Source organism: Xyrauchen texanus, chromosome 42 (assembly GCF_025860055.1).
Source record: "Xyrauchen texanus isolate HMW12.3.18 chromosome 42, RBS_HiC_50CHRs, whole genome shotgun sequence".
Classification (NCBI taxonomy): domain Eukaryota; kingdom Metazoa; phylum Chordata; class Actinopteri; order Cypriniformes; family Catostomidae; genus Xyrauchen; species Xyrauchen texanus.
This window is the reverse complement of record NC_068317.1, coordinates 27,881,280-27,895,506: the sequence shown is the minus strand read 5'-3', so window position 1 is coordinate 27,895,506 and position 14,227 is coordinate 27,881,280. Positions and strand designations below refer to the sequence as shown.

Genomic DNA, 14,227 nt, shown 5'->3' with positions numbered 1-14,227 from the left:
GAACTCCAAACTGAATGTCAGAATGGGAAAGAAAGGTGATTTAAGCAATTTTGAGCGTGGCATGGTTGTTGGTGCCAGACGGGCCGGTCTGAGTATTTCACAATCTGCTCAGTTACTGGGATTTTCACGCACAACCATTTCTAGGGTTTACAAAGAATGGTGTGAAAAGGGAAAAACATCCAGTATGCGGCAGTCCTGTGGGCTGAAAATGCCTTGTTGATGCTAGAGGTCAGAGGAGAATGGGCCGACTGATTCAAGCTGATAGAAGAGCAACTTTGCCTGAAATAACCACTCGTTACAACCGAGGTATGCAGCAAAGCATTTGTGAAGCCACAACACGCACAACCTTGAGGCGGATGGGCTACAACAGCAGAAGACCCCACCGGGTACCACTCGTCTCCACTACAAATAGGAAAAAGAGGCTACAATTTGGAAGAGCTCACCAAAATTGGACAGTTGAAGACTGGAAAAATGTTGCCTGGTCTGATGAGTCTCGATTTATGTTGAGACATTCAGATGGTAGAGTCAGAATTTGGCGTAAACAGAATGAGAACATGGATCCATCATGCCTTGTTACCACTGTGCAGGCTGGTGGTGGTGGTGTAATGGTGTGGGGGATGTTTTCTTGGCACACTTTAGGCCCCTTAGTGCCAATTGGGCATCGTTTAAATGCCACGGCCTACCTGAGCATTGTTTCTCACCATGTCCATCCCTTTATGGCCACCATGTACCCATCCTCTGATGGCTACTTCCAGCAGGATAATGCACCATGTCACAAAGCTCGAATCATTTCAAATTGGTTTCTTGAACATGACAATGAGTGCACTGTACTAAAATGGCCCCCACAGTCACCAGATCTCAACCCAATAAAGCATCTTTGGGATGTGGTGGAACGGGAGCTTCGTGCCCTGGATGTGCATCCCACAAATCTCCATCAACTGCAAGATGCTATCCTATCAATATGGGCCAACATTTCTAAAGAATGCTTTCAGCACCTTGTTGAATCAATGCCACGTAGAATTAAGGCAGTTCTGATGGCGAAAGGGGGTCAAACACAATATTAGTATGTGTTCCTAATAATCCTTTAGGTGAGTGTATATACACTACAGAGATCAGCATAATGTAGCACACAGCACATACAAACCACAATATAGGCCCCAAAACAGAGTACAGAACTAGTAAGTAGTGTCCATTAGTAAGTACACTAGTTTGTGAACATTATACACTTACATTGCACGTTATACACTACACTGCACACTATAAATTATTGAGCATAGTATACACTATAAAGCACACTACACACTATACAACATAGATAAGACTATATAACACTAGATAAGTGTACTACAAACTATTTAGAACAAAGCCATTACAATTTTGACATTAAAAGTTTTGCTTGCGATAGTACTTGGTTACTAAAACAACAATGGCAATGAAATTTAATAGTGTTTAAGCCATAATAGTATCGTTTTTCAGAGTATTTTATAGTTTATTGTAGCTATTATACTATAGTTTATAGTATAGTTTATAACTTTGACAACATGTATCATCATTAAATAGTTTTACATATATTGAGTAATTGCACAAGTCTACTTTCAGAACACTCACCGTTTTGTGCTTGTTGACTGTTGTCCTTGTCACTGCCGGTCTCAGGATCTTTGGCATCAGATGCTGGCATTTGTGCCCCATTTAACCCCCCTGGGTCTTTATTACCCTCTTCCTCTCTGGGCTGCTGCTCTGTGGGTTCTTTGTTATCTACCGTAGCTTTTCTTGAGTCCTCTTGAGTTTTTGAATCTTTCTCCTTGGTGTCATTCTCTTGTCTTGCTTCTTTTTTCCCTTTGTCTTGCGATTTCTCAGGTGAGTCCGTGTTGATTTTGTCTTTGTCAGGTGTTTTAGTATTATCGTCTTTATTTGTTGTGCTGTCGTTGTTCTTCGTATCTGTGGCACCATCGTTTTTCTTCTCGTTCTCTTCCTGTTTGGCCTTCTCTTCTAAATCTAACACACAAATTCAGAGATTGGAACTACCATCACTGTAATGTCATAGAGTGCAACAGTCTGGTTCTGGAAGTAACATCTCCATTACTTTTTTACATAGACAAATTGATTTTCAAAGATAACATATAACCTTTTAAGACATACCTACTCTGTGGTTGTTCATCGGTATATGACTTTGTTGAAACCATCGGTCTGCATTTTTTCCGCATCATTTTTAAAAATCATGTTTAAGAGTTCCTAGTGAATTCCTAGTGAACTATCACACTACCCCTGGCCCAGCAGAGAAAGACCAACCAATCAGAGAATCACGGCAAACAAAGCCTACCAAAAAAGTCCAGCAGTGACTGCCCACTTCCATGACGCACTATGATTGATACAGTCGAGTCGGCCTCCCTACACCCCTACACCCAGACTCCAAAAAACTCATAGTCCATTTTAAAACAAGTAGTAACTTTTTGAGCATCCCACTCTTCATCAGACAGGAAGAGCGGGATGTTGATGATGAAGAGCGAGATGCTCGAAATGTTACTATTATAAAATAAATAGTTATATATATTTCCATCGTTTGTTATTCGATTACATCATTCGCAATGCTTGTATTTCGTGCCCTTCTGTAAGACGGTAAGTACATAGTCCAGTTTGTACCTTTGCTGTTTTTGACTGTCTTAATTCAAATTAAAGTTTGTAATGTTGTGATTCACCTCAGAGCTGGTTGGTTTTGTTCATGGCTTACGACTCCTTTATGAAGGATTTTATGAAAAGCCAATGCAAAAAATAAAAATGGGAAAAATTCTTCCGGAACGCAGATGGCTGAAAAAGTGGGCGGGAACTATTGCACTCTATTGCCAGACAACATTTCTTTATGTATGAAATTTGTGCCAAATAGAGTTATGTTATAAAGATTTATATTTGTTTATCTGTGTGTGTGTGTGTGTTTATACGTATACCTTTGGCTGCTTGCGCTTTCCATTTCTCTCGGTTTTTGTGCACTTCCTCGTTCCAGGTGCCCTTGAAGGACTTATAATCGACAGTGTGTATGGAGCAGTTAAAAGAGGTGCTGCTCTCTGAACCTGTGCTTCTCGCATTAGACCGTTTACCATCTGTCGGGATGTTATTCAGGCTGCATAAACACACAGAAAGAGAGGGTTTATTTAGTATCCACTTAATGTTTGGCTTTGGTTAATATGACAAAACATCAGTTTTAAGAGTAATGTCTTTCGTTGTTAAGTTGATGAAGGACCCAAAGACAATGAGAGTTTCCATAACAAGACTTGGGATGTGTGTGCTTGTGTACCAGAAAGCAATACCAGGTCACCTGAATTATAAGGACACTCTGGTATATGCAGTAGGTTCATACATTATGAAAACTTGCCAGTGCACGTATGGTGAACTTTTGTGTTTGCATAAATGTGTACAGATGGAGGTTATCTGTAGTATACTGCCAATTACAACAACAATAGTTTTAACTTGTATCTCAGTTTGTTAAAACAAGGAAAACTCATATCTACAGAAATGTAATTACAATGGAAGTCTATGGGAGAAGACATTCCAATGGGTTTAATAGCAGAAAAGTGCATCTTCTATTTTCGGTAAAGCTCTTATATTAACTCCTCCGTACAAAATGTATCCTTTTTTATCTGTAAAGTTGTTTAAATAGTATTTAATTGGTGGGACTATTCAGTTGTGCTCACCTGGATCGTCTGAATCCAGCCAGGCCAGTGTGCGAGGCCTCTTCGACTAGCGGAGAAACGATTTTCTCGATCATGTCCGTGAGGACGGTGAAGGTAGGCTCCACGATGAAATCAATGAAACCTGTGTTTGAGATGTGAATGAAACATCTTGACACAGATGTAGATATACTATTTCATGCTTTACACACACATGCTTGATCACTCACCGATCTGAGACTGGGCCACCATGGTAGACTTACGGTCACAGAGAGGAGAGAAAGGCAATCCAAGCTCCGCCTCCTTATCTCCCTGTAAAACACACCAAACAGGCTGAAACTCAAACAAACACACTAGCATCATCCAATCAGCTCGTCACATTCATTCATGTTTTCGTTTAAGCAGTTTTGGTTATGAAATGGGTAACAACGTCATTTTGTATCATTTTACTTTTTATCTGGTTATAAAGGTTTTTTTGCGGCAAAGACATATTTGCGTCATATTGTTAGTTTTTCATGAACATCTTGCACACTCTCTCTGACATTTAGAATGAAACTGGCTGTTTTTACTGCTATGTAAACACCATGAAATGAGTTTCAGCGATTTGCTGCGCTTACACCCAGGATGCAGGTTTGCTGTCGGCTCAAATATAATTAGCACTACCCTATACTTTAAAGACCTCTTTGCAAAGCTTGAACGTTTAGACTTTTTAGAATATAATTCAGACTTAAATGACCAGGGACATTGATAAAATTAACCTTGAAATACCCACATTTTTTAAGGAATTATGTTTAGGACTAATAGAATCTGTCGTACTTCCTCCTTCTTACGACTGGGCGGCCCAAGTTTCCAAAGTGTGAATAAGCACCGCTGATGTGTCAGTCTAAATTCCTCATACAATTTAATACAACTGAAATTAATCCTTGCATATCGGGTTCATTCTTTGTGTCCCTAATAATTCCTCTGAAGTCCATAACACTTAATTTGCTAATATCACAGTTAATCCTATGGAACAACAGCTGTAATTATCTTTGCTGTGATGATGTTCTGTGTCTTTTTGCTGGGTTATAAAGCTGTGACCTCTAAAGAAAATAGACTACTAAACAAATGACTTCAGTTCTACATGAGAGAGTTTGCTGATCAAAATCCCTGGAGAATGATGTTTCATTTGTGCTCCTGCTATTACAACGATAATGTCTGGAGCTGCCATACCTGGTGATGAACTGATCAGATTCAAGTTAAAATGTCAATAAATCAAAGTTTCAATTTCAGTCTGTCAGTTACACCAGTGTGATTTAAAATCGGACTATCTGATAATTAGTTTGGCTCTACAGGAGAGATTGTCATCTTTTAAATTCACACCATGATATGATAAGAATTAGACGATTTTCATTAAGTAAGGAAACTGAGCTGTACAACATTATTTATTCAATCAAAGAAGAAAGAAAACTTGGTTTAGAGCCAGAGTCAACTGCTTAATTTGTTTATAAGGGATATTTTTCCATTTATTAAAATGGAAAATGTGTTGCCTATTGAATCAATGATTCCTTTGAAATAAATTCTCAATCTGAACAATTGTAGCTGTAACCTACATTTATTGGTGTATTTGTATTTGGTGTACAGTTTCAAGTTGTATTTTCTTCATGCTATAGGCACTAAACCCTAGATACTAGATACTGTAAGCCTAATAAAATATTATGAAACACAAAGTGTGAGATCGCTGATGAAAGGTTAGATGAATGAACTATCATTTTCAAAATCTGGGGCATTTTAAATCACTTTCATTAGCATTTTTTTTTCAAAGTCCAAGTTCATTTTTGCTATTCTGAATGACTTTGAATATGACTTCATGGAAATGCAAAAGCCATAGAATAAAGTAAACCAGCCGGGATTCAAATGATGAAGATGCTGGAAATGGAAGTTTAGAGGAGATTAATGGGATTTTTACAGTGGACGTTACAAGCGTGGAATGCAAAACAGGATTAAGACTCAATTTGAGATTGAATCAGAGAGGAGCTGACCATAGAATGGGAATATGGAAGAGGTCCCAAGAGAAAGCTCAATGTGAGATTTAGGAACCATAAAAATGGTTAAAGGACCAGTCTCAGCTTCAGACGGCAGGCATATTGGACACAAAAATGGCAAGTGCTCTCTCAAAACCGCAATCTCCAGTGTGATTGCAAACATAACTTCTGGGAGTCAGAGTACACAGGAAACAAATTAAATTCAAACCAGATATTTTGAGTTTTGTTTGTAGTACCGATTTAGTGAAAAGGATATAGTTGATGACAACTGTATATTCTGCGTTGTTAGATTTAATACTTATTACTATTTACTATACTGGTAAAATTAAAAGGAAAAATAAAAAATGTAATTTTTCATAAAGAAAATAAAGACAATTTCGTTTTTCAACAATTTTTATAAATGTTTTTTTTTTTTTGCATTATGACATTATTATACTTAGTGAATAATAATGTCATAATGCAAAAAAAATATATTGTTTAAAAATTTTTTTGAGTACATCTTGTAATATAAATCAGCATTAATTAAATTCAATTAAATAAATATTAAAATGATGTATAAATAATTTACAATTATCCTTTTTCACATTATAGTAATGAAAATTAGAAATGTTTGCATTATGGTAGTGATAATTATTTTTATGGAAAAATATATTATATACAGTATATGACCTGGACAGGTTTTCAGAGATTTGCAGAGAAAGCCCTCACAAATTTCCCAGTTCAACAGTTTCACGTCAATCTATTATTGTAGCATAAGTGATTTCAGATTTTCTCACCCCTTATACATTTTACTTGTAGGTCAGACAGCTCATTCCTGTCCAAGTGTGTGTTTTTTAGCCAAAATAAGCTTGAAAGTTGACCAGCATTTGCTGATAGTCAAACAGTCTGGCTCTGCGAGACTAACAGGAACTGACCTGTCTGAAGAACTCCTCCAGCAGTGAGGTTGTCCAGCGATGGTGCATGTTCCAGTTTTTGGCAGGGTGGCTGATATCAGCCGTGTGCAGTAACAGGGATAAGGCCTTAGGTTTATCAATCCTGTAAAAGGACATAGAGTGTTTATAACAGCTTTGCAGAGCTGAACCTCTGTCAAACCTTTAAAGGAATAGTTCACCCAAAAATGAATATTCTCTCATCATTTCCTCACCCTCATGCCATCCCAGATGTGTTTGACTTTCTTTCTTCTGCTGAACCTAACCAAAGACTTTAGAAGAATATCTCAGCTCTGTAGGTCCATATAAGGGCCATATAATACAGGTTAATTGTGACCAGAACTTTGAAGCACCACAAAGCACACAAAGGCAGCATAAAATAATCAAAAAGACTCCAGTGGTTTATTTCATGTCTTGTGAAGCAATCCAATCCATTTTGGGTGAGAAAAGACCAAGATGTAACTCATTTTGCACTGTATATCTTGCCATTGTAGTCTCTAGCTCATGATTTCAAAGGTCACACTTTATATTAGGTGGCCTTAACTACAATGCACAAACATTAAATACATACAAGACTATATATTTACTATGTAACTACATATTGTTCTGCAAAATATTCACATTTGCTGCAACTGAGTTTAATGTAGGTTTAGGAGTAAGGATAGGATTATGGTAAAGTTAACAGTGTAACTACAAATGTAATTAAATGCAATTACTTTAAATGTAATTACAACAACACGTATGTACATAATAAGTACATTGTATCAAATGGTTAACTACATATTAGTTAAGGCGACCTAATGTAAAGTGGGTCCTTTTAAACTCTATTATACTTCTAGATGCTAGACGGCACTTGGAAGTGTAATCAAGCTTGAAATCATGATTGCCTAGGAGACTGCTGATGTCAAGGTTTGTAGTGAAAAATGAGTTACATCTTGGTCTGTTCTCACCCAAAATCTATTGGATCGCTTCAGAAGACATTAATTAAACCACTTGAGTCATATGGGTTATTTTTATGCTGCCTTTATTTGCTTTTTGAAGCTTCAAAGTTTTGGTCACTTTTCACTGGCATTGTAAGGACCTACAGAGCTGAGATATTCTTTTAAAAATCTTTGTTTGTGTTCTGCAGAGGAAAGAAAGTCATACTAATCTGCGATGGCCTGAGGGTGAGTACATGATGAGAGAATTTTCATTTTGGGCAAACATTTCTTTTATCGATGGATATGAATATTTGTAGATGCACAAATGTACTTGCATCAGCAGTGTGTGATAGATTAAAGATCTCATAACCCTGATGTGTACGACACAACTCACGCTTCAGGCTGCTGGAGGAAGTTCTTCATGGCTTTAATCTGCTGGAAGTGGCAGGACATGTCCGTGGCCAGGACCATCTCAATCACCAGAGTCCGAAATTCTCTGGGGAAAAAATAAACATTTTCAGTATTTACATTTCACTTATAAAAATAAGTTCTTTAATGGTTTTGTTTAGCATCTTAGGTTCTTAAGAACCCTCTTCACAAGAATATTTAGGGTTCTTAAGTCTGCTATATGACTCTCTGGAGATTAAAAAAGTTATTGATTATAGGTTCAGCTTCAATTCAGCATACTGGTTTCTAGGTTCTTTAAAGCGCCAGCACATAGATGGCTTTTCTAGAGAATGAAAGTCTCTTTGTGAAAGGTTGTTACATATTTTTTTGATATATTTGGAATCATTATTTTTAAAGGAATGTAAACATTATTTTGAAGAAAAAAAGCTAAGCATTATATATGTTAACATGATTATAGTGTGATAAAATCAGGGTGAACCAGCTTTACAGCGTTACATCATTTCACAAGTTGAAATATCGCATCTCAAGTTTTAATAGTTGTTATAACTTTAAACAGATAAGGTTGCGAAACAATTTTATCACAACAAGATCATGTTAACACATATAATGTTTCCGTCTTTTGGCAATAGCTTTGAAACAGTGTGTGTTTTTAACAATTCTGGAGTGTCGCATTCACTTCAATGGTTAGGGCCTTGCTGAAACCACAATTCTGGCTCTTTATTTCTTTTTTTAAACAAACAAGGGACGAGTCAAAATCATTGCCAGACTGCATGTTTCTAACCTCCAGTCATCTTTAGACAAATTGTAGAGGATGTTCATCTCATCGTCATCATGCAGTAGGCGATATGCAGTGCTCACATGGTGGTTTTCCTGTACGGCACGGTCGTTGTACAGTATAGCTGAATCTGATCTGTAAAATGTACATCAGTACTATTCATGGACACTGATGTATTCGATAATATAGAGTCTAGTGATAAATATGTTTGAGTACAATGGTACCTGGTCTGTATGTGGAAGTTGTTGGTGGTGCCGGTATGTTCGTAATCGTGCACGGCTGCGGCAAACAGCATTGCAAAGATTTCTAACTCAGTCAACCAGTGCTAATAGAAGGGCAATGAAGAGAAAAAATGAGTGCTGTAGAGACAAATGTTTTTGTAATTGACATTTCAACTTTTTACAAGAGCAAAACAACCTATTTTATTATCTCCAGCTTAACTGCACTTAAATTCTTAAATGCACAAGAACACAATATTTAGTGGTGCTTGTTAATGTGGAAAATGTCGAAATGTAGTTTCATTTTTCCTGGTCTTAAAAGTGCAATATTATTGCCAAAATTTAAATCAACACCTTATTATTCAATAAATAGCAATACCATTCTCCTGAACTGAAGATAAGCATAAAGGAAATTAAATTGTATTGGTTCCTCTAAATTAAAATGCATGACTTTTTTTTTTATCTTAGCACTAAATCCCAAAAGTGCCAAAGAGAAATTATTCATGGTTCATTGTTGTAAATGCTTGGGGGAAAATAATTTATCAGACGTGTGGTGTGATGTCCACCCATCACAGAGAGGTTAATGAGCCTGCGGTGCGAGTGACAGGAGAGTTTTTAGAGATGTCGAGGGAGATTAACTTGCTATTGATTGGTATACGAGCAGCATCGTGAGTCGAGTGCGGACCACTGCACCTAATTCCAATCCGAGGGCTCCAACCTTAATAAATACCACAAGTTCAGTGTCAGGCTCAATAAAACACACTTCAACGTCCCAGTTCAGTAATAATAATAATAATAATAATCAACCCAGGGGACTCAATGTACTGTACTATACATGATTATTTTACCAAAGTAAAAAAACTTCTTTGAAGTAATTCCAATGAATTAAGTTAATGTAATAAAATATATATACCTATATATACTGTGCAGTGTGTATATATATATATATATATATATATATATATATATATATATATATATATATATATATATATACTGTATATATGGGTTTTTCTTTAACTACTGGCAATTCTGAGTGCCAGGGGATGATTTTTATTAACTGAAAATCACATTAAAACTGACATTTAAAACTGCTTACCAGGCTTTCATTATTTATTTTTGTAAATTTGTATCTGCCTTTTAGGCATATAAAAGCTATTAGACTTTATAGCTTTGTCTCAAACCAAAGCTTTCGATCCATTATAAAAATACTAATTATTACATGTATAAAATGGTGATAATCTAAACAAAGAGTAACTTAAAAATTAACCACTCCAATATTTATTGTGTGAATTGGAAATTTATTTCAATCCATTTTTAGAGAATTATGACTGTCCCACAGATGTGGTGTCATTTCCACCAGACCAAACAATTTAGTCCCTTATAAAGTTTTTTCAAACGTAAGTATACTTGCTAACTAAGTTGACAAAAGTGTCAGTGAAGAGCATGCTACAAAAGAAATATGAGACAAGTAATGTTTGAAGAAAACAAATAAAAATGCAGGTAAATATCACTTGCGAGCATACTGTATCATTTACAATCAAGCTGCAATTTTGCCACATTATGGGTTGAGGTTAGGGGTTGATGTTAGGGTTGGATATTGTGTGTATTCAGGATACATAAATGTTAGCATTTGAAAGTCTTAGCAAGACAAAGGAATCAGTCGTATAATTATTATGACAATAAAAATGTAATTTTCCATTGGAATAGGGTGAAATATGAACAAAGCTGTATGTGCTTTGAAGGGTTCTAGGTTTGTAACTCTAGCACAGATCTGGACTTACCACCATGCCAGTCTTGAGCAGAAGGTAATGCACTGTCTGGGTGACGTCTGCAGCATGGATTAGATTGTGGTAAGGGTTTTTGTGTTTGCTGTAGCCCACCTCCAAGGCCTCCACAAAAGACACCAGTGCAGAAACAGGGATCTATAGACAAACAGGACATAAAGCTAAAATATGATCCCACTGTGTTGAATAACCACTCGGAATATGACTTTATAGATCATTTGGGTGTTGGTTAGTGCCACTCTATAAGCAAATGCCATTATGACAGCTGGTTGAGTCAAAACACACAGTATATATCAGATTTCAAGTGAGTTTGTATAGTGTAAACATGAAAAAATACTGATTTAGATACAATAACTTAGCAAGGCAGCTTTAAGGTTTCAGATCCTGATTGTAATTTCGGTAAGAGAGCATCTAACCTTGAAGCGATTGATTAAGTCATATCTGGTGAGAAGTTCGTAAAAAATAAATTTTAGTGAATGATCTCCGCTGGCATCGTTCAGTGTGAAGACATCAAAGGACCAAGTATCCACATGCTAGACCAAAAACACAAACAGATCAGTTAGTGCATCATACTCATTCATATTAATATCATATAAACTTTCATAATAATCATACAACTTTCAACAACTATCATAATACTGTGAGAAAACAAAAACCATTATCTTATGTTTTATAGGCATAGCATCTAAAACAATACTTGGTACCATTTATGCATTTGGCAGACGCTTTTATCCAAAGCGACTTACAGAGCCCTTATTACAGGGACAATCTCCCCGGACCAACCTGGAGTTAAGTGCCTTGCTCAAGGACACAATGGTGGTGGCTGTGGGGATCGAACCAGCGACCTTCTGATTAACAGTCATGTGCTTTAGACCACTGCCAGCAACACTTTACAATAAGGTTCTATTAGTTAACATTAGTTAATGCGTAAAGTATCATTAACTAATAATGAACAATATGTTTTTTACAGCATCTGTTAATCTTTGTTATTGTTGGTTTATAAAAATAAAATGATTCATTTTTAGTTCATAGTGCATTAACTAATGTGAACATATATCACTTTTGATTTAAAAAAATTGCTAACTTAGATTTCCGTATAACATAAAAATTACTGTCATAAAAATACTTTTAGTAATAATGCAAGAGATTTGGTCCACATCAAGTGGTGGGTTATTCATTGAACAGCCTTCTATATTTCTCTCCCCTTTTCAGTTTAGAGCCTTTACTTTCTCATCGCTTTAGAACAAAGTTCTCTGAGGGTTTGATTAGTTGGTTGCAATGAACATTTCGAAAATGCTACATTAAATATTCAGACTCTCAAATTGGAAGGTTTGTCCTGCACTTTGTCTCAGTCAAGGCTGCGAGCTTTGAATAGCCTCAGGCTCTGAGATTTATATGCAGATTGACTGACTGCTGCCTAAATCCGGCTGTGAAGCAGACAGAACTGTTAGCGGGCACGTAGTACAAACCTGGGGCCTTTATAAAATGCACTTACAATCAGAGATGATCCTAAATTACACTGATTTGATCCAACATTATGGATACGTCCACACAAATATATTTTCATGTGAAACAGTGATGATTTTGCAACGTTCCTCCAAAATGGAAGGGTGTTTTCCTCCAACGAAAACTTGTGAGACTTTCGAAAATGCTATCCGTAACTGCATCATTTGGAAAACAATGGCATTAGGAAAAGGAGTTTAGTGTGGACATGGTTAAAAGCGCCAAACAAACTAAATTTATAGAGTCAAAAATTGACATACAAATGTGAAAAGCAAGCATTTATACGTTTTTAATTTTTACATTTCAATAGTATAGATTTATATAGATACAGAGTGAGTCAAGGACTAACATTTTTTTAAACCATTGACCATGTCTATATGCACAACACATAATATTTGATAAAATTCTGATTATGTCTGCATTAAGTAAATGCCTTATTTGGATTACTTATTACTGTTTTCATAATATCTGTGCATAATATATTTATATTTATTAGCGTAAGTCCATTCAAAGTAATTCTAAGACCTACAAGATAACAGGCAGTTTGTGATGATTTGTGATCAATAAAGTGTCATGGATTTAGACAATTTTTTCCACTTGCACAGATGTTTTATAAATTATTTATAGGCACATTTAGCAAATTAACATACATTTATGCTGATTCTTTGTAAACGAGTCCCCTAGCCTATGCAAGTGCCAGTCACCATTTACTTTCACTGCATCTTTTTTCCATGTAATAAAAGTGAATTGTGACTAATGTAGTCATGCTGCCTAAAATGTTTTGTTCCACAGACAACAACATTAGGGTGAGTACATTTTGACATACTTTTCATTTTTGGCTGAGCTATCATTTTAAAAACAGTTAGATATATATTCAAATAAAATGCAGCTCTTTTTAATTGTTTACCCTCTTCATTCTCTATTAAGATTGCACATATTTTAGTGGACCCAGCCAGCAAATAACAGCTATTTGTGGAGAACAATAACATTGGTATTAGTATTCTGTTACTTATTCTTGTCACTTAGCTCACGCTTTATATATTTATTGGCAGATAAAGCAATCTAAGGCAAATTGCCTTGGGCTCAAGAGCATAAGAGGTAAAGTGGACTGCAGGAGATCCATTTGGTCTCCCCAACAAGGTTTATACCTCTGCCCTTTGTGATATCAGCCTAAAGGCTTAACCACTAGGATACTACATTATTCTGTCCATTTGACTTTCCTTCACGGAACTGAGAAAAAAAACAATTCCAGCGTTATGTCTGGAATTTATATCGGTTTGGATGTTTATAAAACACGAATGCTCTCCTGTTTAACCCAAGCTTATATACAGTAGTCTAGAGATACTACTATAGAGTCAAGTCATGCAGCCCAATGTTATTTACATTACTACTTATTACTATTAGTATATATATATATATATATATATATATATATATATATATATATATATATATATATATATATATATATATATACATATATATATATATATATATATATATATATATATATATATATATATATATATATATATATATATATATTTTTTAATGTTGCTCTTGTGTTTTGCATGTGCATGGTAACTGTATTTTGGAACAGCATTTTCCTGCTATCTACATGAATGTATTAGCTTTCCGTAAGTGCATTGACCTGTATATAATATCAAACAGTTCCAATGCAATTCTTTCCACTGCAAGAGGCACATACAGTGTGTGTGTCTGTGTATTTAAATGCATTTATGTGTGTGTGAGTGCATCATAAAACTTTAGCTGGGAATGAAATCTGTGTCGTGCACAGAACCAACATTAAAACCACCTGCCTAATATTGTGTAGGTCCCCCTCGTGCTGCCAAACCATAACCAACCCGATTCTCAATAGCATTCTGAGATGATATTTTTCTCACAACAAATGTGCAGAGTGGTTATCTGAGTTGCCGAGTAACAGAGAATGGCCAGACTGGTTCAAACTGACAAAGTCTATGGTAACTCCTATAACCACTT

At 35.8% G+C, this 14,227-nt stretch overlaps 1 protein-coding gene across 4 annotated transcripts in view; it reads right to left on the bottom strand.

Annotated features, from left to right (window-relative positions):
- The window catches only part of LOC127634836 (dual specificity calcium/calmodulin-dependent 3',5'-cyclic nucleotide phosphodiesterase 1A-like), a 113,792-nt gene that overhangs the window by 7,220 nt on the left and 92,345 nt on the right, over window positions 1-14,227 (bottom strand). For all 4 annotated transcript variants that reach the window (XM_052114533.1, XM_052114534.1, XM_052114535.1 and 1 more), the window contains 10 exons: window positions 11,140-11,256; window positions 10,721-10,861; window positions 8,943-9,043; window positions 8,725-8,853; window positions 7,930-8,031; window positions 6,601-6,721; window positions 3,893-3,974; window positions 3,687-3,807; window positions 2,943-3,115; window positions 1,609-1,995 (listed from right to left, as the gene is read on the bottom strand). In XM_052114533.1, coding sequence (XP_051970493.1) covers window positions 1,609-1,995; window positions 2,943-3,115; window positions 3,687-3,807; window positions 3,893-3,974; window positions 6,601-6,721; window positions 7,930-8,031; window positions 8,725-8,853; window positions 8,943-9,043; window positions 10,721-10,861; window positions 11,140-11,256 — 1,474 coding nt within the window. The remainder of the gene's footprint in view (window positions 1-1,608; window positions 1,996-2,942; window positions 3,116-3,686; window positions 3,808-3,892; window positions 3,975-6,600; window positions 6,722-7,929; window positions 8,032-8,724; window positions 8,854-8,942; window positions 9,044-10,720; window positions 10,862-11,139; window positions 11,257-14,227) is intronic.